This window comes from Rhinatrema bivittatum, chromosome 5 (genome assembly GCF_901001135.1).
Source record: "Rhinatrema bivittatum chromosome 5, aRhiBiv1.1, whole genome shotgun sequence".
In the NCBI taxonomy this organism is placed as follows: Eukaryota; Metazoa; Chordata; class Amphibia; order Gymnophiona; family Rhinatrematidae; genus Rhinatrema; species Rhinatrema bivittatum.
The window spans coordinates 197712241-197736681 of NC_042619.1; the positions used below are offsets into that span (position 1 = coordinate 197712241).

Here is a 24441-nt window from a genome sequence, read left to right on the forward strand (position 1 = left end):
GTTCTTATGTTCACTCTCCTTTACCCCTCACCTCCTCACTCACTCTCACATATATGCTCCACAAGACCTTTAATCCCCTCACTATCATACACATTACACATCATCTCTGATCCCCTTATTCCACACACACTTCCATATTCCCTCCTTAACTTTCTCATCCCTTCACTGGCACCCACACTGAACCCTCTCTCCCTCCTCACTCACATATGTCAATCCCGGCCTCCTTAAAGTAGAGCATAGCAGCAGCAATACAGTGCCTCAGGCTTTGATCACTCCACCCTTTATCATAGGCCCTGCTCTCCAGTTTCTCACCTTTGCGAACACTCATGAGTTCCTGCTGGTAACAGGATACTGGACTTGATGGACACTTGGTCTGACCCAGTATGGCAATTCTTATGTTTAACTACACTTCTCTCATACATCGGCATTTGTGCAGCTCTGGTCCTCACTCTCTCAGCTTCTGCATGTTGCCCTACAGCAGCACCCCTTGCTTCAGGTGTCTGGCCTGTTCCATTCACTGCCCATGTGGTCCAAAGAGAGAGAAAATGTTGTTATGTCTGCTTTTAAAATTTCTTCAGGCTGCCCTTTTCAGCCTGCCTCCTGCCAGCTGATTGCGTGATAGTCTGCCCTTTAGCTGCTGATTGGCTGGGCTAAGATGACCAAAATATATTGTCAGGATGTAGGCCAGCACTGTGAGTTGCTCACAGTAGTTCCGGAACTCACACCAGCAGAATGCTTTTCTATAGAATTTAGCCCAGTAGAGTGAGTTGCATCTCTGAGTCATTTTCCTACCTTCCCCTCTCCCTATCTTACCCAACGTGTAGTGATCTGAGCTTTCTTGAAGTAGATTATAGTGGAAACAACATGGTATGTCGGGCTGCTTCCAACTCCTGTGCAGCCTGGTGCAGTAGTTTTACGCTTTGAACCATGGAGGTTACCGTAGTGCAGTGAGGTTTAAAGTGCGATACTCTGGCCCCCGGGCTGGACAGGAAGAGGAAGCCGCCTGAGGCGCTGCATTTATGCTGCTGTATTCTGCTTTAAGGAAGCCTGGATTAGTCTTCCTCAGAGCACATGGGTGAGGTAGGAGAGGGGAAGACGGTAGGAAAGATGTAGCGGTTATCTCCTCTACTTAGTGTCCTAGCCGCTGGTTTCCTACAGCAAATATGCGGAGAAGGAATTTTGTGGGAAGTGCTGGATTTTGCGATCCTTCCTGTGGCCACAGAATCAAAGGAGACTAGGGACCCTGACTTTGACTTAAATATTCTGATCCTAATTGATAAAAAAAAAAGACTGGGGAACATGACAAACACATTCAAATACTTTAATGATATGCATAATACACAAGAGCAAACCTTTTTCTAGAAGCAAATATTCAAGGAAAGTTTGTATTTTCCAGTGGTAGAAAAGGTTATGTTCATATGGTTTTGAGCAATCTCTCACAACAGCAGATCCTTCAGAAGTAGGTGAATCTCTGATTATTCTTCGTAATAAATGTCTGTGGTAACACGTAGAGTATAATATCAAATATCTATTGGACAAGGTGCTATGTAATCTCACACTGCATAATAGCCCACTTTCTGTCTTTGTGTAGGAATTGTGAGGATGTGTTCATGAGCGAAGACTATGAAATCTTGTACCAGTTTGTATATACAGCACACAGACCACTGGCTGCAGCAGCTGGGGAATTTCTTTATAAAAGGTAACTTTCTGGATATCCTTTATCTATTTTATCTCAGCTTAGTTTGAAGGGAATGTGACTACCAGTGAAGATTATTACTATAGAAAGAATATGAAAAATTTGCTTGCCTGATGATATAGAGTATCTGGATTTCCACAAGGTATTTGACAAAGTCCCTCATGAGAGACTTCATAAGAAATTAAAAAGTTATGGGATAGGAAGCAGTGATGTATTGTGGATTGGGAACTGGTTAAAAATTGAAAACAGAATAGGGTTCAATGGTAAATTTTGTCAATGGAGAAAAGTGAATAGTGGAGTGCCCCAGGGATCTCTTCTGGGTCTGATGCTTTTTAACATATTTATAAATGACCTGGCAATGGGAACAATGAGTGAGGTGATCAAATTTGCTGATAAGACAAAATTATTCAAAGTTGTTAAATCACAAGTCGATTGTAAGAAATTGTAACAGGACATTGCAGAACTGGGAGACTGGGCATGCAAACGAAACTTAATGTGGACAAGTGCAAAGTGATGCACTTAAAGAAGAATAACTCAAATTCCCTGTTTGTACCCGGATCAGTCCAGACCATGGGTTGAGCCTCGTGTCCAGCAGATGGACACAGACCAAAACTGAAAAGGGTATCCTATAATCAGGACAGAGCCTACCCTGCAGCCCTTCAGTATTTGTCTGTCTCCATCAGATGCGACAGCTCACCCTCCGGTTCCCTGTTAGCTTGCCCTTACCCTACGGGGTCTCTTGCTTTCTTCTTTCTCTTGTGGGCAAGCTCAAGCAAGTATTGGTCTGAATTACTTTAAATATATATATATATATATATATAGCGTTGTTATAAATGTAAACCGGAGTGAAGGCCCCTGCCAATACTTCGGTATATAAAAGACGTATAAATAAATAAATAATAATAATAATTTGTCACCTTTATTCTGTTAGGGAGACAGCCCTGTCTCCCTCGCTCTTGGGGTGCCTAGGGGGGCTTGCCCCTTGAATGGTTCAGCCTAGGCTCCCTTCCCGGTGAACTCTCGACTTTGGGGCGATACTGGTGGTGCCAGTCACTCCCCCTTCACCCTCTGCCTCGCCCCAAGAAGTTTTGTTCCTCGGGTGCCCTCTCAGGGAGGTTTGATTCCCCTGTTCTCCAGAAAAAAAAATACAATTTTTTTATAAACCCATCTGTATCATTTGGTCAGGTTTAGAGAGGCAGCAGGGTTTTGGGCACTGGTTGTCTGTGCATTAGCGGGAGAGTGCAGGGTTCGATCTCCTGCACTTCTCCCCGGAGGCTCCTGGCTCAGCTGTTTTTTCTTTCTCTCGCGGCTGTACTTACTTTGCTATGCCGCGTTCAAATTTGTGTCTGGCTTGTGGAGAACCGGCCTCCCGGCTCTCCCGCGATGGTGTGTGTTTCGGCTGCTTGCCAGGTGGGGAGGACCCCTCCTCGGCAGTGCCGAAGACCTCAGCCCGGGGACGCACTCCCTGACGCATGGCCAGGCCGTTCCTGACCCGGCAGACATCTTAGGAATTTCTGCTGATGCCGATTCAGCATTACAGAGGGCAGAGGAGCTGGATTTGAAGGTTCTACCCCCCGATTTAAGCCCGGTACTCTCTCATGGGGATGCCCTGGACCCCTCTTCTCCTCCCTCAACCCCCCCCCCCAACGGGAAAAATCCTCTCGAGCCCGATTTTCATCTGAATTTGTGCTTTTGCACAAATCTTATTTGGCTAGCCTACAGGAGGATGAGGACCCCTCCCTAGGGCCCCCTCCTCCAAAGATTCCTCGGATACCCGCTCCGCTGCCCCCCGCGGTACCAGATGCGCAGGGTCCTGTCTGGGTGCAGGTGGTCCCAGGATCCCCCCTCCCACCGGATCCGCCCCAACCTCCTGTGGACCCCCTACAGGATCCCAATGAGGATTTCTCCACACCTGCCTCCCCCTTGAGGGCAATGATTCTCGAGTCTTCCGTCTTTTTCAGCGGGAAGAGCTGGAGCCACTTATTCCTTTTATTCTCCAGGAATTGGGGATCGATGCTCCCCTGGAGGATACGATGACGGCCACAATGCCGGCAAACACGGACCAGGTCCTGGCAGGACTTAGGGCGCTTCCGCTCACGTTTCCCTTCCATCCAATGCATAAGCTACTTCTATTACGGGAATGGGAAGCTCCTGAAACAGGTCTCCGTGTCGGGAGAGTTATGGATAAGCTCTACCCACTCCCAGAAGATTGCTTGGATATGCTAAAGATTCCCAAAGTGGATTCTTCTGTCTCGGCAGTCACCAAGCATACCACGATCCCAGTGGTGGGCTCTACAGAATTGAGAGATGTTCAAGACCGCAAACTCGAGTTTTTTCTTAAGTGGATCTTTGATGTCTTAGCCTTAGGGGTCCGGGTGACAATCTGCAGCAGTCTCATGCAGCGGGCAAGCCTTAGGTGGGTTCAGCAATTACTCAGCACCCAGGACCTCCCGTTGGCAGAGGCAGAGCAGGTGGAACGCTTAGAAGGCGCCATTGCATACGGCGTGGATGCCCTGCACGACTTGCTTCGCCTACAGGCCAAGGCAATGGTTTACGCAGTTTCGGCCAGACGTCTCCTCTGGCTGCGCAACAGGTCCGCGGACTCTTCATCCAAGGCCCAGCTGGGCACACTTCCTTTCAAGGGCAAGTTGCTTTTTGGAGAGGACCTGGAGCAGCTTATTAAATCCTTGGGTGAAAACAAGGTCCATAAGCTGCCTGAGGACCGCCCTAAACAGTCTAAGTCCTTCTTCCCGACGCGTACCGCTTCCTGGTACAACAGGGCGCGCGGTTCCTTTCCCAAAAATAGGCACTTCCAGGTACAGTCATGGTCTCATTCCTTTCGGGGTTTGCCAGGCCTTCCGAGATGGTAGTCAGCAACACCCGGCCGCCAAGTCCGCTCCCCAATGAGATCCAGCCGGTCCATTCCTCCGCTCGAAACTTAGGTGGGCGTCTGCTCTGTTTTGCAAGGAATGGGCCAAAATCACATCCGATTAGTGGGTCCTCGAAGTGATAGGAAGTGGTTATGCGTTAGAATCTGCCAGGGACCTGCAGGATCTTCATCTCGTTTCTCCTTGCAGTCAACTAAAGAGGCCTGCGGTCTGCCAAACCCTAGCCAGGCTCCAGGAACTCGGGGCGATAATCCCGGTACCAGTACAGGAACAAGGTGCCGGCCAGTATTCCATTTACTTTGTCATGCCCAAGAAGGACAATGCCTTCCATCCAATCCTGGACCTCAAGCGAGTCAACCAGGCTCTCAGGGTGCCCTATTTCTGAATGGAAACCCTGAAAGCGGTGATAGCAGCGGTCCGTCCAGGCGAATATCTGGCCTCTCTTGACTTGACAGAGGCTTATCTTCACATACCAATTTGATGAGAGCATCAGAATTATCTCCGATTCCACATCCTGGACCAAAGCTTCCAGTTCCGGGCTCGACCCTTCGGCCTTGCCACCGCTCCCCTCACTTATCTGGACGACTGACTCGTGCAGGCCAAGTCATCAGCTCTTTGTGGTTGAGCAGTCGCCAGGGTTCTGGCTCTCCTCACTTCACTCGGCTGGATAATCAACTTCCTCAAGAGCAATCTTCAGCCCTCCCAGGTCCTGGAATTTCTGGGACCTCGCTTCGACACTCGGGTTGGAAAAGTGTTTCTCCCGGATGCGCGGGCTCTCAAGCTCATCGACCAAGTGAGCAACTTTATTTCCCTGCCGCTTCCCACGGCGTGGGATTATTTGCAGGTTCTGGGGACCATGGCCTCCACTATCGACCTGGTCCCTTGGGCTTTTGCTCATATGTGTCCATTACACATTACATATGTGTCCATTATCCCGCTGGCAGCCAGTGTCCGAGCAGTTCCAGGAGACCCTATATCTCTCTAACTCTACCATTGCAGACATACAATGGTGGCTGTCGCCAGCGCATCTCCTGAAGGGGATGCCCCTACTGACTCTTTTGTGGGTCATAGTCACGACGGGCGCCAGTCTCTCCGGGTAGGGAGCGGTCTGTCAATCTCAAACAACGAAAGGCCACTGGTCCCCAGTCCAGTCCTGTTGGCACATAATTCATCTAGAAGCCCGCACGGTGCGCCTGGCTCTCATGGGCTTTCTCCCGCTAATCCGCCACAAAGCGGTACGCATTCTCTCGGACAATTCCACCACTGTGGCCTATATAAATCATCAGGGGGATACCTGAAGTCGTCTGGTTGCGCTGGAAGCCAGCAAGCTCTTCGCTTGGGTGGAGAACCACTTGGATCGTCTAGCTGCCTCCCACATAGCGGGCAAGGAGAATGTTCAAGCCGACTTCCTCAGCCGACAACGTCTCGATCCTGGCGAGTGGGAGTTGTCCAACGAGGCAATGGATCTGATTGTTCGCAGGTGGGGTCCTCCTCACCTGGATCTGATGGCAACTTTGGACAATGCCAAGGCTCCCAGATTCTTCAGCCGCTGGAGGGAGCATTGCTCGGAGGGAGTGGATGCGCTGGCCCTCCCTTGGCCTCACAACATTCTCCTCTACGTGTTTCCACCCTGGCCACTAGTGGGAAAAATTCTCAGGAGGATAGAACTTCACCGGGGTCCAGTCATTCTCGAGGCTCCCGAGTGGCCTCACAGGCCGTGGTTCGCGGATCTGGTAAATCTGGTGACAGACGGTCCTCTTCGCCTCGGCCATCTCCCCCTTCTCCTTCGGCAGGGTCCTGTATATTTCGACCAGGTGGATCGTTTCTGTCTAGCGGCATGACGTTTGAACGGTGAAGATTGAGGAGAAAGGGTTATAAAGAAGAGGTTATTTCCACTCTGCTTCGGGCCTGTAAGTAGTCTACGTCCCTGGCCTATGTCTGCATCTGGAAACATTTTAAGAATGTCTGTGCGGAATTAGGTGTCTCGGCTCGTTCGCCTTCAGTTTCTATGATTCTCACTTTCCTTCAGCGGGATCTCTCCAAGGGGCTTTCCGTCAGCTCGTTGCACGTCCAGGTTTCAGCCCTCTGTTCCCTCCTGGGCACCATCGAAGGTCATGCGGTGGCCTCTCACCCAGATGTCGTTCGTTTCCTCCAGGGCACTAAGCACCTGAAGCTGCCCGTCCGGGCCACTTGTCCTTCGTGGAACCTAAATTTGGTCCTTCGGGTCCTTTGTGCGGCTCCTTTCGAACCTCTCCAAAGGGCTACTCTCTAGGATTTGTCTTCCTGGTTGCCATTTGCTCTGCCAGGAGGGTGTCGGAGATTCAAGCTCTGTCCTGTAGAGAGCCTTTTCTGCGGTTCTCGGATTCGGGTGTCTCTCTCAAAACTGTGCCCTCTTTCTTGCCGAAGTTTGTTTCCTCCTTTCACGTCAATCAGTCGGTGGAACTCCCCGCGTTTTCTCCTATGGACTTAGCGGGGTCAGGGGGCAGTGATCTTCGCCGACTGGATGTTAAATGCGTTTTGATGCGGTACCTTCAGGTTACCAATGACTTCCGGGTCTCGGATCATCTTTTTGTTCTCTGGAGTGGTCCAAATAGGGGCAACCAAGCTTCTAAGACTACGATCGCTCGGTGGTTGAAGGAGGCGATTGCTTCAGCCTATATCTGCAAAGGCCGGGCGGTTCCTGAGGGTTTGAAAGCTCATTCCTTGCATGCTCAGGCCGCTTCTTGGGCGGAGAGTCAATCAGTCTCTCCGCAGGAAATCTGCAGGGCAGCTATATGAAAATCCCTGCATACCTTTGCTCGGACCCATATGAAGAAGCTTACCATCCGGACCCATGTTTTAAAGCAATGGGCATTTGCAGTTTAAATTGGGGAATATAATATTTGTGAATTACTGTACATTGTTATTTCAAGTGCAATATGTTATTTTAAAAGGTATGTATGAATTGTGTGTGTATGTTAGTTCAGTTTTTAAAGTGTCTATATAGGTGAGTGTGCTATTTGTTAAATAAATAATACTGGATTTACGCGTGCAGGGCACTCGCACGCCGGCGCACCTATTTTGCATAGGCCGCCGGCGCATGCAAAGCCCGGGGCTTCGTAAAAGGGGCAGGAGGGGCGTGTCCGGGGGGGTGTCGGCAGGCCGGGGGTGTGTCTGGGGGCATGTCCGGGGTCACGGGGCGGCCCAGGGTGAGTCCGGGGGCATGACGACGGTTCGGGGGCAGGCCGGGAGGGCGGTCCCGAGTCCCCCGGCACTGCGGCCTGTGCAGATTTTATAAGATACACGCGGCTACGCACCTATCTTATAAAATCCGGCGTACTTTTGTTTGCGCCGGTTGCACAAACAAAAGTATGTGCGCGTGTACTTTTTTAAGATCTACCTCATTGTGAATATGTTGTCTCTATTTTGTGTGATAGATTTAGCTACATTTGTCAATGGTAGGAAAGAGAATGCTAAGTGAAAAATTCAGATCATACATTATCAGACAATTAAACTAGGAAGCGGGGGTGGCCAGTGAATTTGGCATGTCACCCCCATCAAAACAAGAGGAGGGAAAAGGAAGTAACAAAATCAATTAGTTCAAAAAACAGAAAAGGTAAATGTGAAGAGTAACTGGAAAGCTATGACTACAAATGCTCTTAGTCTGGGTAACAAATCCCAGACCTGCAGCTCTAATAGTGGATGTGGACTCGGACATTGTTGCTGTTACGGAGACCTGATTGGGATACAGCCATTCTGAGCATAACTTGCTAAGAAAGGATGAGACCTGATTGGGATACAGCCATTCTGGGCATAACTTGCTAAGAAAGGACAGAGATGACAGAAAAAGGGGAAAAGTAGCTCTTTATGTCAAAAACAATATACAAGCAACTGACTTGCAAGGGAATTGGGGTAGAGAAGAAACATTGTGGACCGTCCTAAATAAAGAAGATGGTGCTTCCATTTTTACTGGTGTGATCTACAGGCCACCAACTCAAACAGAAGAACTGGACAGAGAAGTCATTGAAGATATCCAAAAGGTGGGAATGAAGATTGCAATGTTGCTTGTTGGAGATTTTAATCTGCCGGATGTGGATTGGAGTATCCCTTCTGCGTAATCTGCAAGAAGTAGAGCGATAGTGGATGCTCTTCAAAGGGCTCTGCCTAAACAATTGGTAATGGAACCCACAAGAGAGGGTGCTCACTAATGGTGATAATGTCTATAATGTTCAGGTAGGGGCTCACCTGAGCACCAGGGATCATCAGATGGTATTGTTCGATTCTGCGAATAGTACAAAGAGAATTCACACAAAGACAAGTTTTGAATTTCAAAAATACTGATTTTGTCAAAATGAGGACGTACTTGGAAGAAGAAGAACTGGAATACTAGGAAAAAATGGGTGAGGTGGAACAACAGTGGGCCAAGTTAAAAAGAGTTATTACAAAGGCAACAAATCTATGTTTGGAAAGTAAACAATAGTAAGAGGAAAAAGAAACCAATCTGGTTGTATAAGGAAGTGACTGAAAAAATAAAGATAAAAAGAATAGCGTTCAAGAAGTAAAAAGGTTCCAAGGAAAATTGAGCATAGGGAGTAATATCTAACAGAAGTGAGGGAAACGAAGATAGAAATAAGGAAAGCAAAAGGTCAGTCAGAAGAAAGGATGGCCAAAGTGGTAAAGCAAGGAGACAAAACATTTTTCAGATATATCAGTGAAAGAAGGGAGGTCAGAAGCGGTATAGTGAAATTGCAAGGTGACAAGGAACAATGTGTAGAGAGTGACAAAGAAATGGCAGAAATATTAAACAAATACTTCAGTTTGGTATTCACTAAAGAAGACCCTGGAGAAGGACCGTTGCTGGTTAATAAGACTGTAGATTGGCATGTAGTAGACGAAACTCCATTTATAGAAGAGAATGTGTGGGAGGAGCTAGGCAAACTGAATGTGGACAAGGCCAAGGGGCTGGATGAGATATATCCCAGGATACTAAGAGAGCTCAGAGATGTGCCGGTGGGTCCGCTGAAGGACGTTTTCAATAGATCCCTGGAAACAGGAGTGGCGCCGTGGGATTGGAGAAGAGTGGTGGTGGTCCCGCTTCACAAGAGTGATATCAGAGAGGAGGCTGAAAACTACAGACTAGTTAGCCTCACCTCGGTGTCAGGAAAATTAATGGAGACTCTGCTGAAAGAAAGGACAGTGAACTATCTACAATCTGATGGGTTGCTGGACCTGAGGCAGCATGAATTCACCAGGGGAAGATCCTGTCAGACAAATCTGATTTCATTCTTTTGATTGAGTGACTAGAGAATTGGATCGAGAAAGAGCAATCGATGTGATCTTGAATTTTAGCAAAGCTTTTGATAATTTCCCACACAGGAGGCTTGTGACTAAAATGAGAAGCTTGGGAGTGAGTGTCAAGGTGGTGCCATGGATTACAAATTGGTTGACTGAGAGGAGACAGAGTATAATGGTAAATGGAACCTTCTCTAAAGAGAAAACTGTGTTAAGTGGCGTGCCACAGGGTTCATTTTAGGACTGGTTCTGTTCAATATCTTCAATATCTTTCTGAGCAATATTGTGGAAGGGATAGAAGGACCTTTGCCCAAACAGCAAGTTAGATGGTTATATGGATAGAAAGGAATTGCTGCAATTTGAAAGGGTGGGCATTCTTGAATTATAGAATGTGTTGCAAAACTTCAAAGATACTACATGTGAGCTGGACCCATGCCCATTGCTCTTGATTGAATCAATACCAGAAGATTTCTTGTCTAGATTGCAGTTGATAGTCAGTGTGTCCCTGGAGGAGGGTTATTTGCCCGGAGCCTTGAAACAGTCTGTGGTAACCCCTATTTTAAAATGGGCTTTGCGGGACAATTCAAACTGTGCCAGTTATCGCCCTATTTATATTTGTCCTTTTTTGGATAAAGTGTTGGAAAAGGTCATATGGTCCCAGTGGTTTAGTTATTTGGAGGAGGTGAAAGCCTTGGATAGATGTCAGTCGGGCTTTAGAAAGAGTTATAGTACCGAAATAGTGACGGCATGTATGCAAGATGAGTTATTGAAATACAGAGATAAGGGAATACTTGTGGTGATGATTCTGTTGGATTTGTCCAGTGCTTTTGATTTGATTGACCATGATTTGCTTTTGGTACAGTGTAGACAACTAGGCTTAGGGGCTAAGGTTTGGGATTGGTTATCTTCTTTTTTGGCAGGCTGTTTCTCTGTGGTACGTGTGAGGGGGGTCCCATCTAGACCATATAGCTTGAATTGCAGGGTTCTGCAAGGATCCCCTTTGTCCCCATTGTTATTTAATCTTTTCTTGCAACCATTAGGATCACTTATTCGGAAGGTGGGGTTTGAAGGTTACATCTGTGCTTATTGTTTCCAGTACAGGGTGAATTGTCGGTTTCTTTGAATAAAATTACTGGTGGGCTAAAGAAAATTTTGGTTTAGAAAGCTTGACTTTGACTCAGCCAACTAAGAAGACTCTAAACCTTTTTAGAGGTTTAGATTTTTAGATTGGTGGTTCAGGCACTGGTTTGCTCAGTATTAGATTATTGTAATATGGTATTGGTGGGCCTTCCTAAAAATAGTCTACAGCATTTACAGGTGGTACAGAATATTGCTGCACATTTGATTTTTGGTCTCCCACGCAGAGTGATTGCAACACCTTCATTAAGACGCCTTCATTGGTTACCCATTGAAAAATGAGTTAATTTTAAACTCATGATTTTGATGTATAAAGTATTAAATGGAGGGGGTGCAGTTTACTTACAAGATAAGTTTAAGGGTTACATTCTTACCCAGAATATTCGTTCAAAATCAGCAGCATTGGTGCTATTTCCGTCAAAACATGATATGTGTAAAGTGTCAAACAGGAAACGGATGTTCTTAGTTAGTGGTCCAGAGCTGTGGAATTCGTCTCCATTGGAGGTGAGAGTGGAGCAGAATTTCCTCAACTTTAGAAAAAAAGTAAAGACTTGGCTATTTCCATCTTAGCCTGGGGTAGACTTAAATTAAGCACAGTGCAGATAGTTGGGGTTGAAATATACTGTTTATTTCACTTGAATGCTATGTATTTTGTTTTGGAATTTGTATACATTGATTGTACTTTTATTGGATTTTATTGTAAACCGCTCTGGCATATGATGAGTGGTATATAAGAAATGAGAAATAAATAAATATTTGCAGATGATACTAAGATCTATAATAGAATGGACATACCTGAAGGAGTAGAGAGAATGAAAAGTGATTTAAGAAAGCTGGAAGAGTGGTCAAAGATTTGGCAGCCGGGATTCAGTGCCAAGAAGTGCAGAGTCATGCATCTGGAGTGCACTAATCCAAAAGGGCTGTATGTGATGGGGGGGTGAAAAATTGATGGGCATGGACCAAGAGAGGGATCTTGGGGTAATAGTGTCTGGAGAGCTGATGATGGCAAAGCAGTGTAACGAGGTGATGGCTAAAACCAGAAGAATGCTGGGCTGCATAGAGAAAGGAATAACCAGTAAGAAAAATGATGTGATAATGCCCTTGTACAGATCCTTGGTAAGGTCTCACTTGGAGTACTGTGTTCATTTCTGGAGTCCATATCTCAAGAGGGACAAAGAAAGGACAAACAAAGAAAGAAAGGACAAAGAAAGGGACAAAGGCAGTCCTGAGAAGAGCGACCAAAATGGTGTGGGGTCTGTATGAGAAGACCTATGAAGAGAGGCTGAAGGATCTGAATATGTACACCCTGGAAGAGAGGAGGTGCAGGGGAGATATGATACAGACCTTCAGATACCTGAAAGATTTAGTGATGCACATTCGACAAACTTTTTCCATTGGAAAAAAATCAGTAGAACTACAGCCAGGGAGGACAACTCAGAACCGACGTCAGGAAATATTTCTTCACGGAGAGGGTGTAGATGCTTGGAATGCCCTTCCGGAGGAGGTGGTGTTGACAAAAAAAGTCAGAGAATTCAAAAGGGCATGGGATAAACACTGTAGATCCCTAAAGGCTAGAGCAGTGGTCCCCAAACCTGTCCTGGAGGGCCCCGACTGGCTGGTGGCCCTCCAGGACAGGTTTGGGGACCACTGGGCTAGAGGATGGAAATGAAAAGAATGTGTGGGGTAAGTTGCTGGTGCACTGGTTACTACCCTTAACCAAAAATCCTTTATACTCTTCATGCAACTCCATCATGGCTCTTTGCTTCAGTGGCAGGGGGAAAAGGGGAATTGGATTTGAATAGCAACCAATGAGGGCACAGACTTTTACAGTCTGGGAAACAAATAAGTATGGGGGTAATGCTGATGCGATGGTTGCTGCACTTCTAATCTTCTAATCCAAATCTTGAAGCAAATTTTTGAGGAAAAGAAATTAAAGTGGTCCTTATTTATCCAAAAAGTTTATTATGTTTTCAAGATGGCAGAGCAAAGAAGTGCATGTTCCGCAACACGTACATGTTTTGCAACTGGCTGCATCCGGAGGGACAATATACTATAACAAATAAAGAACTCCAGAGTTGGCAACACTTGGAGGCCTTTCTCATTTCACACTGGCTGCAGGCCAATTACGATGTACAAGATCTCCACTTTTTTCGTGCTCAACAAGCTGCCTTGCATTGCTCGGGGTGGTAACTTTGCCAACATCTTACTCCATAAGGAGCACCATTTGATGTTCCTTCTACAGTGCCCTAATGTTTTGAACTAGAAATTGAGTGGGTTTCGTTTTCTTACTTCTTTTTTACTTCTTTAGCTCCCATTCCTCTTGTTTCTTTGCTTTATTTATTTGTATAAAACCTTATGTACACTTTTTTCTTTCATTCTTTTCCTTCTCTGTGGTTTATTTCCCACAATTTTTAGTGGTCCACAAAACAACAAAATTGCCAGTGTGCATTTAAAAGCTTAGTTCTGCAAAAATATATCTTTCAAATACTGTGAATTTTACTGTATTATGTATTGAGAGGAAAAGACCTCAGTACTGGGGGAAAACACTGCTGGCTGAATCCCGAACAAGTGGGTGCAGTCACTGATCTACAAAAACTTCTCAGTTTTTTAATTTCATGCTCAAAAAGTATTCTTTTTATATATTTTTTCTTAGTTTTTAATTCTTATATATAAAATGCAGAAGTATGCCCAGTATTGCAAAATTCATAAAAAGTTATCTTCCTGGGTTAACCATTGGTAGCATGTTCCTTTTAGCACAGTATATTTCTGCTAAAAGATTTTCTTTGTTCTCTTTTTGATTGGCCTATTTTCTCAAATTTCTTATTGGGAGAAGTGGTCACATGACCTTTTTAACCTGTATATATGATATATATATATATATATATATATATATATATATATATATATATTTTTTTTTTTTTTTTAGGTTTAACAAATTCTGCATTTTCTGAACTCGGCTTTGCAATGCTCTTTTTCTTTCCTTCTTTTGCCCTTTAACAATTTTGGTATATACTTCTTGACAGAATTTCTGTTCTGGCTGTTTCAATTGGTCCATTTTCTGCCTATGTGATTGGTGCAAAGGGTTCATGTACCCTTTTGGTGATTTTTTTACAAAACTTGTTTTAACTCTGGTTTCCCCAACTGTGCTTTTCAGCTGAATTATTTTTAAATGCCTCTGAAGCTTTAATCATGCATTGACTTACCAGGTATGTTTCACTTATGGGGCTATGTTGGTAGACTTTGCATGTCATTTTTAAGAATTTGTTTTTGTAAAATTAGCCAACTCCGGTGTTCTTTGTTTATTATAGTGTATTGCGCTTTTGAAATGCTTCTGAAACTTTAATTATATATTGACATGAGCAGGTATGTTTCACTCATGGGGCTATGGTGGTAGCTTTTTAATGCTATTTTTGAGAACTTCTTTTTGCAAATGTTGCCATATAGTGTACTGCCCCTTCCGATGCAGCCTTATGCAAAACACACACACGTCAAGGGACACAGCTGTTTCTACATTGCTTCTTTGCTCTGCCATCTTGACAATGAAATAAACGTTTTGGGTAAATTAATAAGGAGCACTTTATTAATTCCTTTTCCTTTGAACATTTGGTTGAAGATTTGGATTAGCAGATTTATTTTATTTTCATACCTCCTTCCCCCTTTTTTTTTGTACTTGAATATTTGGGAGGTAGGGCTGCTTTGCATCATTGTGTTTTAGGTACAAGTTTAGCACATGGGAGCTTCAGGGTAAATTCCTTGTGGTCAGCCAGACTTTAATCACAACCTGAAACTGGGGTTTGTGTCTTCGATTGATAACAAATTTCTTCTCTGGGTCATGGTTTTCTCTAAATTATTGTACACCTGTGCCCAGGTTTTTTGTAAATATCGCACCACGTCATCCACCTTAGGAATTTCTGTAGCTGGAGTGGCAGGAGGTAAACAAACAGGGTATTGGCCATAAACTGTGAAGAACAGTGAAAAACTTTGATTTACTAACATGATTGCTGTGAGCAAACTCAGCCTAAGGGAGCAATCTGGCCCTATCATTCTGGTGAGCAGTGACAAAACATTTAAAGAACTGCTTAAAGGCCTTGATTGATTATCTCCTTAAGGCCATTTGTCTTAGGATGGTATCCTGACAAAAATTGCAAATTAACACCAAAATTTTTACATAAGGCAATGGATACAATAGCAATCTGGCTTACATGTAAATCAATGATTATAGTAACACACACATTTATACAAGAGAGTATACACATTTTATTATCACAAAATTACTTAACACATACCATAAAGTGTGTCTCGATGGCTTCACAACACTCACTCTTATACACATTCACACTATGACCCATTCATTCAATTTAAAATACCAAACATTATCATTAATACAACCTTACTACATTGACTAACAAGCAGATGTAGATAAGTCTATGTATACATGTATGTGAATACAGATATTATATAACCTTATGGCTTACAAGTCATTTACAATTCTTATTATCCAACCTGTACCCTATTTACATCACAGGGAAAAAACTTTTTTTTAATAAACATCCATACATGTTTTTATGGAATAAACAATGCTGAGATCTTCCCATGTTTTCAATAAGCCACAGTCTCACTTGAGAGTCTCGGTTGTTAGCGATTTTCCAAGACATAAGATTTTCCAAAATCGCTAACAGCCAAGACTCTCAAGTGAGATTGTGGCTTATTGAAAACATGGGAAGATCTCAGCATTGTTATTCCATAAAAACATGTATGGATGTTTATTAAAAAAAAGTTTTTTCCCTGTGATGTAAATCGGGTACAAGTTGGATAATAAGAATTGTAAATGACTTGTAAGCCATAAGGGGCAGATTTTCAAAGGGTTACGTGCATAAACCCTGAAAAGCTGCCCCAAGCTGCCCCTGTGTGCGCCAAGCCTATCTTGCATAGGCTCTTTGGCTCGCGCAAGCCCCAGGACGCCCGCATGTTATAAAATCTACAAAATATAAAAGTGTAGATTTGTTCGCACTGGGTTGCGCGAACAAATCTACGCCTGTGCGCAGGTTTAAAGATCTGCCCCTAAGGTTATATAATATCTGTATTCACATACATGTATACATAGACTTATCTACATCTGCTTGTTAGTCAATGAAGTAAGGTTGTATTAATGATAATGTTTTGGTATTTTAAATTGAATGTATGGGTCAAAGTGTGAATGTGTATAAGAGTGACTGTTGTGAAGTCATCAGGACACACTTTATGGTATGAGTTAAGTAATTTTGTGATGATAAAATTTGTATACTCTCTTGTATAAATGTGTGTGTTACATGTAAATGGACCATCTCCCTAATAAAGATGATCTCCAAGCTGCCTTCAGCCTCTCAATTGGCTATGAGGATGAATTGCGCCATTTTGGAAAAATTGGCCACTACCACCAAGATGGCAGTACAGTTTGTAGAAATCAGGAGATCTGTGATGAAATCTGTGGAAAGTAGTGGATGCAATTCACCCAGAGGTTTATCACAAGGAGCCTTTGTTCTAGCACATACTAGACAGGTCAAGACATAAGTTTTACAATCCTTGCTCAGGGAATCTCCACCAAAAAACCCTGGAAATCAGTTCAAAGATTTTCTTAATCCCTAGATGTATGGAGAATTTGGAATCATGCCCCCATTTAAAGACAAGGGGTAGATAGATTCCATGCTTATTATCCCAGAGATAAGAAGTGGATTCCCGTACCTCCTTCTGTTCTTGCTCAACACATGAAACCATCTAGCAACCACCCTAGCAACAGTGGAACTAAAATTTATTTTTTGGAAGGTACTACTCTTAATAGCAGTAACATATGTACGCAGAGTGAGTGAATAACAAGCTCTAGTAGCACATTCTCAATATATGCAGATCTACAAAAAACAGAGTATTAATTAGGGATGTGAATCGTTTTTTGACGATTTAAAAAAATCATCAGATATTTTTTAAATCATCAAAAATCGTTAGAGTCGCGATACAATAGAAATTTCCCCGATTTATCATGAAAAATCGTAAATTGGGGGAGGGCGGGAAAACCGGCATACCAAAACAACCCCTAAACCCACCCCGACCATCTAAAACAAATCCCCCACCCTCCCGAACCCCCCCAAAATGTTTTAAATTACCTGGTGGTCCAGTGGGGGGGTCCCGGCATGATCTCCCGCTCTCAGGCCATCGGCGCCATTTTGGCTGCCACTAATATAAATGGCGCCGATGGCCCAATAAAAAAAAAAAAAAACCCCACCCGACCCTTTAAAATTACCCCCTTAGCCTCCCCCACTCTCCCGACCCCCCCAAAAACTTTTTACACATATCTGGTGGTCCAGGGGGGCCGCGGGGACTGATCTCCCGTTCCCACGCTATCAGCTGCGCTAAAAAAAATGGCGCCGATGGCCCTTTGCCCTTACCATGTGACAGGGCAAAGGTAGCACCGGTGCCATTTTGAATATTGGCATTACAGCCTGAGTGAGGGGATCGCTTCCGGACCCCCGCTGGACCCCCAGGGACTTTTGGCCAGCTTGGGGGGGGGGGCCTCCTGACCCCCACAAGACTTGCCAAAAGTCCAGCGGGGGTCCGGGAGCGACCTCCTGCACTCCGGCTGAATTGCCAGTATTCAAAATGGCGCCGGCACTACCTTTGCCCTCACAATGTCATACTTTCTTTAACATATAGTGCCACCCCTCCACCAATTTGATCCATCATGTAATTTCAATATAATTTGTACCCATTGGTTATCCTTCTTCCACCAGGTCTCTGAGATGTCAATTATATCTACCTCTTTATCCAGTGCTATAGACTATAACTCTGCCACCTTATTTTTTAGACTTCTAGCATTTGTATACAGACATTTCAAAGCTCATCAGTTGATGGGTAATTTGGAATCTTTATGCACTTTACTTACAGATACCTGGTCCACTTTGGCATTTATTGCAACCTGTCTACTGGGATGCCCTATTTTCCCTGTTCTCTTAGTATCCGTCAAAGATACATCATTCCGAACCATGCTGTTCTGAGCGATTGTTGGCTTTCCCCCATCATCTAGTTTAGAAGCTGCACTATCTCCTTTTTAAAGGTTAGTACCAGCAGCCTGGTTCTGCTCTGGTTAAAGTGGAACCCATCCTTATGGAAAAGCCCCTCCTTTCCTCAAAATGAAGCCCAGTTCCTAAAAACCTGGCTTTTTACCAGAGCTTTTTCAGACGATCTCAATTATCAGCACCAACAAACTCCCAACCAGACAACTCCAAAGAAAACAAAGACACCATCCTATCAACTTACGACAGACTAATCAATCTACGAACTCTATAACAGAAATCTAAAAATGTTTCCCTATATAATCTAACCCTCTTTTACCCCCATTGCTACCCAACTTTATCTTTAAATTGTATTTGTTAAAACTCTAATGTCACTCTCCTAATATAAACTGTTATGATGGCAAAACCGAATATACTGTATACAAAACATGTTAAAATAAATAAAATATAAATAAATTCTAAAACCCTCTTCCCTGCGCCATTGTCTCATCCACACATTGAGTCTCTGGTGCTCTACCTGCCTCTGGGGTCCTGCATGTGGAATGGGGAACATTTCTGAGAATGTTACCCTGGAGGTTTTGGATTTCAGATTTCTAGCTAAAACCCTAAATTTAGTTTCCAGAACCTTTCTCCTGCACTTTCCTATGTCATTGGTTTCCACATGTAATAAGACAGCCGGCACCTCTCCAGCCTTTCTAAAATCCTATCTATGTGATGTGTGAGGTCTGCCACCTTTGCACCAGGCAAGCAAGTTACCAAGCGATTCTCACATCCACTAACCACCCCGCTATCAACCTTACTAAGAATTGAATCACCAACTATAACGTCTGTCCTAACCCTTCCCTCCTGGGCATGTGCCTTTGGAGCCCTATACTCTGTGCAAGAGGATGCTACATCACCATGAGGAAATCACCTTGAGGACAGGTCTTAGCTACAGGATTGCTTCCTGCCTCATCAAGCAGATGCTCTTCTTCCAGGTGACATTTTTCCTCCTAAGCAGCACAGGGGCTACCAGATTTGAGGTGGGACTTTGTCTCTGAAGGTCTCCTCTATATATTTCTCTTTCTTCATTAGCTCTTCCAGGTCTGCCACTCTAGCCGCCAGAGTTCAGACTCGTTCTCTGAGGGTTTGGAGCTTTTTGCTTTTAGCACACACATACGGCCTTTTGCCAGCTGGAAGATGATCATACATGTGGCACTCGGTGCAAAAGACTGGAAAGCCTACCTGTCACAGCTGGACTACTTCCTTGCATCATAATTTTGTTGATTTGTTATCGGTTTAAAATGTCTAAGGAAGTACCTAAAGTACTTTTAATCTATGGATTTATTTTATATTTTTCTGTCAATGACCCTTAGAACACTACAATTAATCTACCTGTATCTTCCTAGTTACCCAACTTATTGACTCTTATTTTGAATTACATTCCTTACATATAAAATCTGCAGCAAATTACTCCTACCAAATGCTGTTACCATGTAAAATCAAAACATAAAAGAACAAATAAAAACAGATACGGTCTAGGTCTGATGTTTTTGTTTTCTCCCCAGCTTTTTTTTTCCTAAAATAAATAGAAAACCAACAATTTTTTTTATTTGTCTTTCATTCCATTTTGAAAACACTCGAGCAGTGATGGTCTAGAAAGGTGCACCATAGCATTCTGGGAAAATATTTTTCTATAGGATTCTAAAACAGGACTGTTTGTTGCTCTGTTAGCATCTACTTACAAGAGAGAAGAAACAGAAGAATTCTTTAGTATGAACAGTAGACTTTTTGAGGAATTAATTCCTTCCTTGTGTTGTTACAAGGCTGCTCAACCAGCAAGAACCAGAAGAGGAACAGACATATGAAGATAGACAGAAGTTTGTTCACAATGCTAGACATATCAAGACTCTTCTGATTTTCTTCTTGGATAATGAGGTAAAATACAGAAAATGTGAACAGTTGAGGCTCCAGTTGAGGCTAGCCATCAAGTACAATCAAACGTTTGACAGCATTTGAATGCTATTTTATATATCTATATTTATACATCTATATATGTATGTATACATGTTTAGTTTATTTGTTACATGTCTCTACAAAAAATCGAAGTGAGGTACAACAGAACATGCATAAAAGCAAACATGACAAGACAAAAACAAAAGATAAAAACTATAGACAGTAATAATACATAAAGTGTACGCACAATATATCATCTTTCCATCAGTTCTGATGCTCACTGTCAGGAACAGTTCAGCAAATCTGGAAGGAGGAAGAGGAGGAAAATGAAGACCCATCAGCTGCTTAAAAACCTGTGCCAAAAAAGCACAAATAAATGGAGGATCCGAGGCAGGCAAGGGGGAGAGGTGAGAGGCAGTGGTGTTTATCCCAGAAACTTCTAAAGTATTTTGCCTCAAGAGGGGTGTGTGTGTTTATATATACATGTGTCTAGGTAATGTGTAAACACATATATATATATTTATTTAAATCTTCTGTTTTCAACCAATCAACACTGACAAAAACCCTCAATGCAAAGTACATGTGGAGATCTAAATGAAGATTTGGGCACTTGTCTGGCTAAATTCTAGCCAGGTAATAAGTTAGCTGGCTAGAATGTATCCAGATAAGTTAGGGGCTTTCCAGGGGTGTAACTGAGCTGAGTTAGCTGGATAACTTATCTGACTAACTCTGGTCGATCCATAGACCTGTCCTAGAGTCAGCTGGGTAAACCTATCTGTCTAACTTTAAGATGGAAGGATATATTTTGCTGATGAATATGGACCTCTTGGTGTTTATTAGATAAATATCAAAAAAGTACCACTGCCCTAGTACTCTGTCACTTCTCCTCTTGCCAGTTTTGGATCCTCTACTCTATTTTTGTGCCTTTTCTGCAGAAGTTTTCAGTAGCTGATGGGCTCCATTTTGCTGGCTTTGCTGCACAACTGTTTCCAATGGTGAGCCTTGGAGCTGGTAGTAAGAAGAGAGCAAGAGGTAGGAATTTGAAATGGTAGAGTCAGGGGTAGTCAGAATGTTGAAGAATGGCTGGTGGGGTGAGAGAGTGATGGAACTGGGATCGAGGGAAGAGGGCACTGGGCTTGTGGTGTAGGAGGAGAATGTGTTGCTGGCTGGAGGAATATGCATGTTGGTGTTAGTTACTAGGGGAATTTGTGAGTATTGTCCTGTTAGGACAGTACATTTGTGTTATAGAAATGTATGTATTTGATTCAACCGGAAAAGGTATCCAGCAATCATATTTGTGCCAGAAAAACATCAATAAACACTAGTTTGTGTATGTCTTCAAAGAATCCCCAAATAGCTGGGAAAATACATACCTAAATTTTTCCTTGTCAAGAGGGGTGAATTTGCCATGACGTGGGTGATGTCATCCAGTGGCACCAAATGGACCCTTCTCTCTTAGCTTATAGAGCTTTTTGCTCTTCTGAGCTTGTGTGGTAGTTCCCTCATGAGCCCCTCAGTCTTTATTTTTGTTTGAGAATCTGCATGGATGTGTATCCTCTCTCTCTGTTTTTTATTTAAGGTATATCTCTTGGTATCTTCAGTTTTCTTTTGTCTGTTACTAAGTTGCCTTGCTGCTTCGGCAGCCCCCTAAACAGCACTTTTCAGTGCTATTTTAAGGTTCTTCACTGAAAATATCTGGCACTAAGAAGCCCACTATCAGTGGCATCAAGGATTGCGTGAGTGGTAAAATAATGTCCATTATTGATGGCCACAATTTTTTTTACCAGTGTTTAGGACCTGTCCATAATCAATCTAACTGCTACCACTATGACTGGATGGCTCCATGTTCTCCTAGGTCAAGCAGGATGGAAGTCCTCACATGTGGGTGACATCATCCATTGGAGCTTGGCTCGGAAAACGTTTGTCAAAGTTTCTAGAAGATTTGACCAGCAGACTGAGTATGCCCTGCTGCTACTATCCGCGTGTCCATGCAAGGACCCCCTTCAGTCTCTTCCGCGGTGCAGTTGCCTCGTGGTCGTGGAGCTCTCCATTTTTCTTGATTTTTTCTTAATAAATTTCAGGGTCCTGTTTTTCTCCTCATTGGGTCCCCCTTCGCGGTCAGTGCCCTCTCAGTGTGGTAGGTTTTTCCTATTGCTTTTTCCAACTTTGCGGTCAATTCCAGACTCTCACTGCGAGGTGACTGCCGGTCATCAACCGCACGCCAGGTATTTTTCATTGCATTGACCGGTTTTCGTCTGTGCCTGCGGACCATGTCTATCACGGATCTGCATGAGGTTTACATTCTCTGCCTGGGGGTCTCACATGACGTCCGTGGGTGCTGTCTGTGTGATCAGATGACCCCCAAAGGGTGTCGGGCGCGGCTCAATAAGATGGAGAAACTTTTCGGGGCCCTGAAGTCTGCTCCGTCTACTCCTGCGTCTGTTCCATCGGCGCCGAGAGGTTGCAGGGAGCCTTCTGACATGCTTCCCCTGGCTTTTCCTCTCGCCAGTACCTCCAAGGATCAAGGGGATGGTGATAGATGCTCGATGGTCTCACCGATCTCCGGACATCGGGATCTTCTTTCTCGGCGCTGGGGAAAGACCAGGCCGAGCACCAAAAGAGATCCTTCAAGCATCGCCCCCCGGTTGCCGTCTATGCACGGCTCCGGTTCTGGAGAGACACTGGTGGCCGCCGGGTCGCCATTGAAGGGACACCGGCCATCAGAGGGCCCCATCCTCCAATGCCCCCAGTAGTCCCAGGAGTTTACCCCCCACTACACCGGTGCTGGGCACCGTGCCACCTCAGAGACCAGAGGAAGAGCAAGTGACGCCTCTTACCCCTCCATCAGTTCTGACCACTATGGACTTCCAGGGGGAGTTGGACAGCTGGGTGCAGTCCGCGGTGCTTAAGGCTCTCCAGAGCATTGAGCTGCAAGTGCCACCGGCCCCATAATGGGGCCTGAGCCTCCCCCATTGATGCTAGCACGCCCTGCTGGAGCGTCTGGACGTCCTCCTGGGCACCCTTCCAACACAACCAGTGCCCAAGGGACTTTCAGTTCCCCAGCAGCCACTGATGCCCCTCCACCGGAGCAATCCCGATTCTCGGGTCCTCCAAGGAGGAAGATACGGCTGGTAGCGTGTTTCCCAGACCACGGTTCCTCAAGCACTTGCCAGGTCCTTCTGGCCTACTACGGTCTCCGGTCCCCTCGATGCCAGGGAACATTCGATGCCTATGGTACCCTCGAGGCCTCCGAAGCCATCGGAGCCCAGGGTTTTGATACCCCTCACGGACCTCGTCCACGGTATACTGGTCCCAGTGAGGAGGAAGGGCCTTACGACCCTTGGGATGATGACTCCATGGACTCGTCTTCGGATTATTCGGACGACCCCGTCTCGGAGCCCTCTCCATCAGAGGAACAGTGCCAGTCGCCCTTCGAGGACTTATCCTTTACGGGGTTTGTCCGGGCCATGGCTGAAGCCATTCTCTTTCAGCTACTTACAGAGGAGGATGCGCAACATAAGATGCTGGAAGTGCTCCAGTTCATCAACGCTTCCAAGGAGATTGTGGCAGTTCCTATCCATGATATTTTTAAAGACCTCTTCCTCTACATGTGGGAGCACACCATTTCTATTTCCCCGATCAATAGGAAGGCTGACACCACCTACTTGTTGCAGCAAGCTGTGGGGTTTGAAAAGTGGCATCTTCCCCACCAGTTGGTGGTTGTGGAGTTCGCCTTGAAAAAGGCTGGCACTCTTGCACTCATGCCTCTGCCCCTCTGGGTCATAAGCTCAGGGAGCTTGATGTCCTGGGCAGGAAAGTCTTCCAAGGCACCATGCTGGTGGCCCGCATTGCAGCCTACCAGCTTTATATGACCCAATATAATTGCAGTCTCTGGAAATGGGTCCAGAACTTTGCTGAGGGCCTGCCTCAACAGCAGCAGGAGGCCCTCTTGGCCATTACCCTGCTGATCTGAAAACGGGAAAGCATGAGATGCGTTCCACCTACGATGTTTTTGAGACAATGGCCTGCGTGGTGACGGTGGGCATTGGTGCTAGGAGAATGGCATGGCTCCAGACCTCTGGCCAGAGGTCCAGGATAGGCTAGCCGACCTCCCCTGCACAGGAGAAAACCTCTTTGGGGATATGGTCCAGGATGCGGTAGCGCAATTGAAGGACCATCTTGATACTCTTCAACAGCTGTCTGCTAATGCCTCAAGCCCTGGCCTTGGCAAGGAAATCCTCCAGGCCAGGTTCCCGGAAGCCAGCAGAGGAAATGTTATCCTCCAGCTTCCCGGGCTCGTACACCATGCACTGGTTCCAGGGGCCATCCTCGCCAACAACAAGTGCCTAGACCCCAACTGCTCCCTCAGCAAACCCCAGCCCCGGGCTTTTGACTGGCGGCAAGAGAGCGAAGGTCAGTTGACCATACCCCTGATGTCGAATCCCCAAGTCAGAGGTAGGCTCTTGAGCTT

At 44.9% G+C, this 24441-nt stretch overlaps 1 protein-coding gene across 2 annotated transcripts in view; it reads left to right on the forward strand.

Annotated features, from left to right (window-relative positions):
- Positions 1-24441, forward strand: part of LOC115092303 (cohesin subunit SA-2-like) — a 360840-nt gene that overhangs the window by 153573 nt on the left and 182826 nt on the right. For both annotated transcript variants that reach the window (XM_029603069.1, XM_029603070.1), the window contains 2 exons: positions 1592-1699; positions 19841-19952. In XM_029603069.1, coding sequence (XP_029458929.1) covers positions 1592-1699; positions 19841-19952 — 220 coding nt within the window. The remainder of the gene's footprint in view (positions 1-1591; positions 1700-19840; positions 19953-24441) is intronic.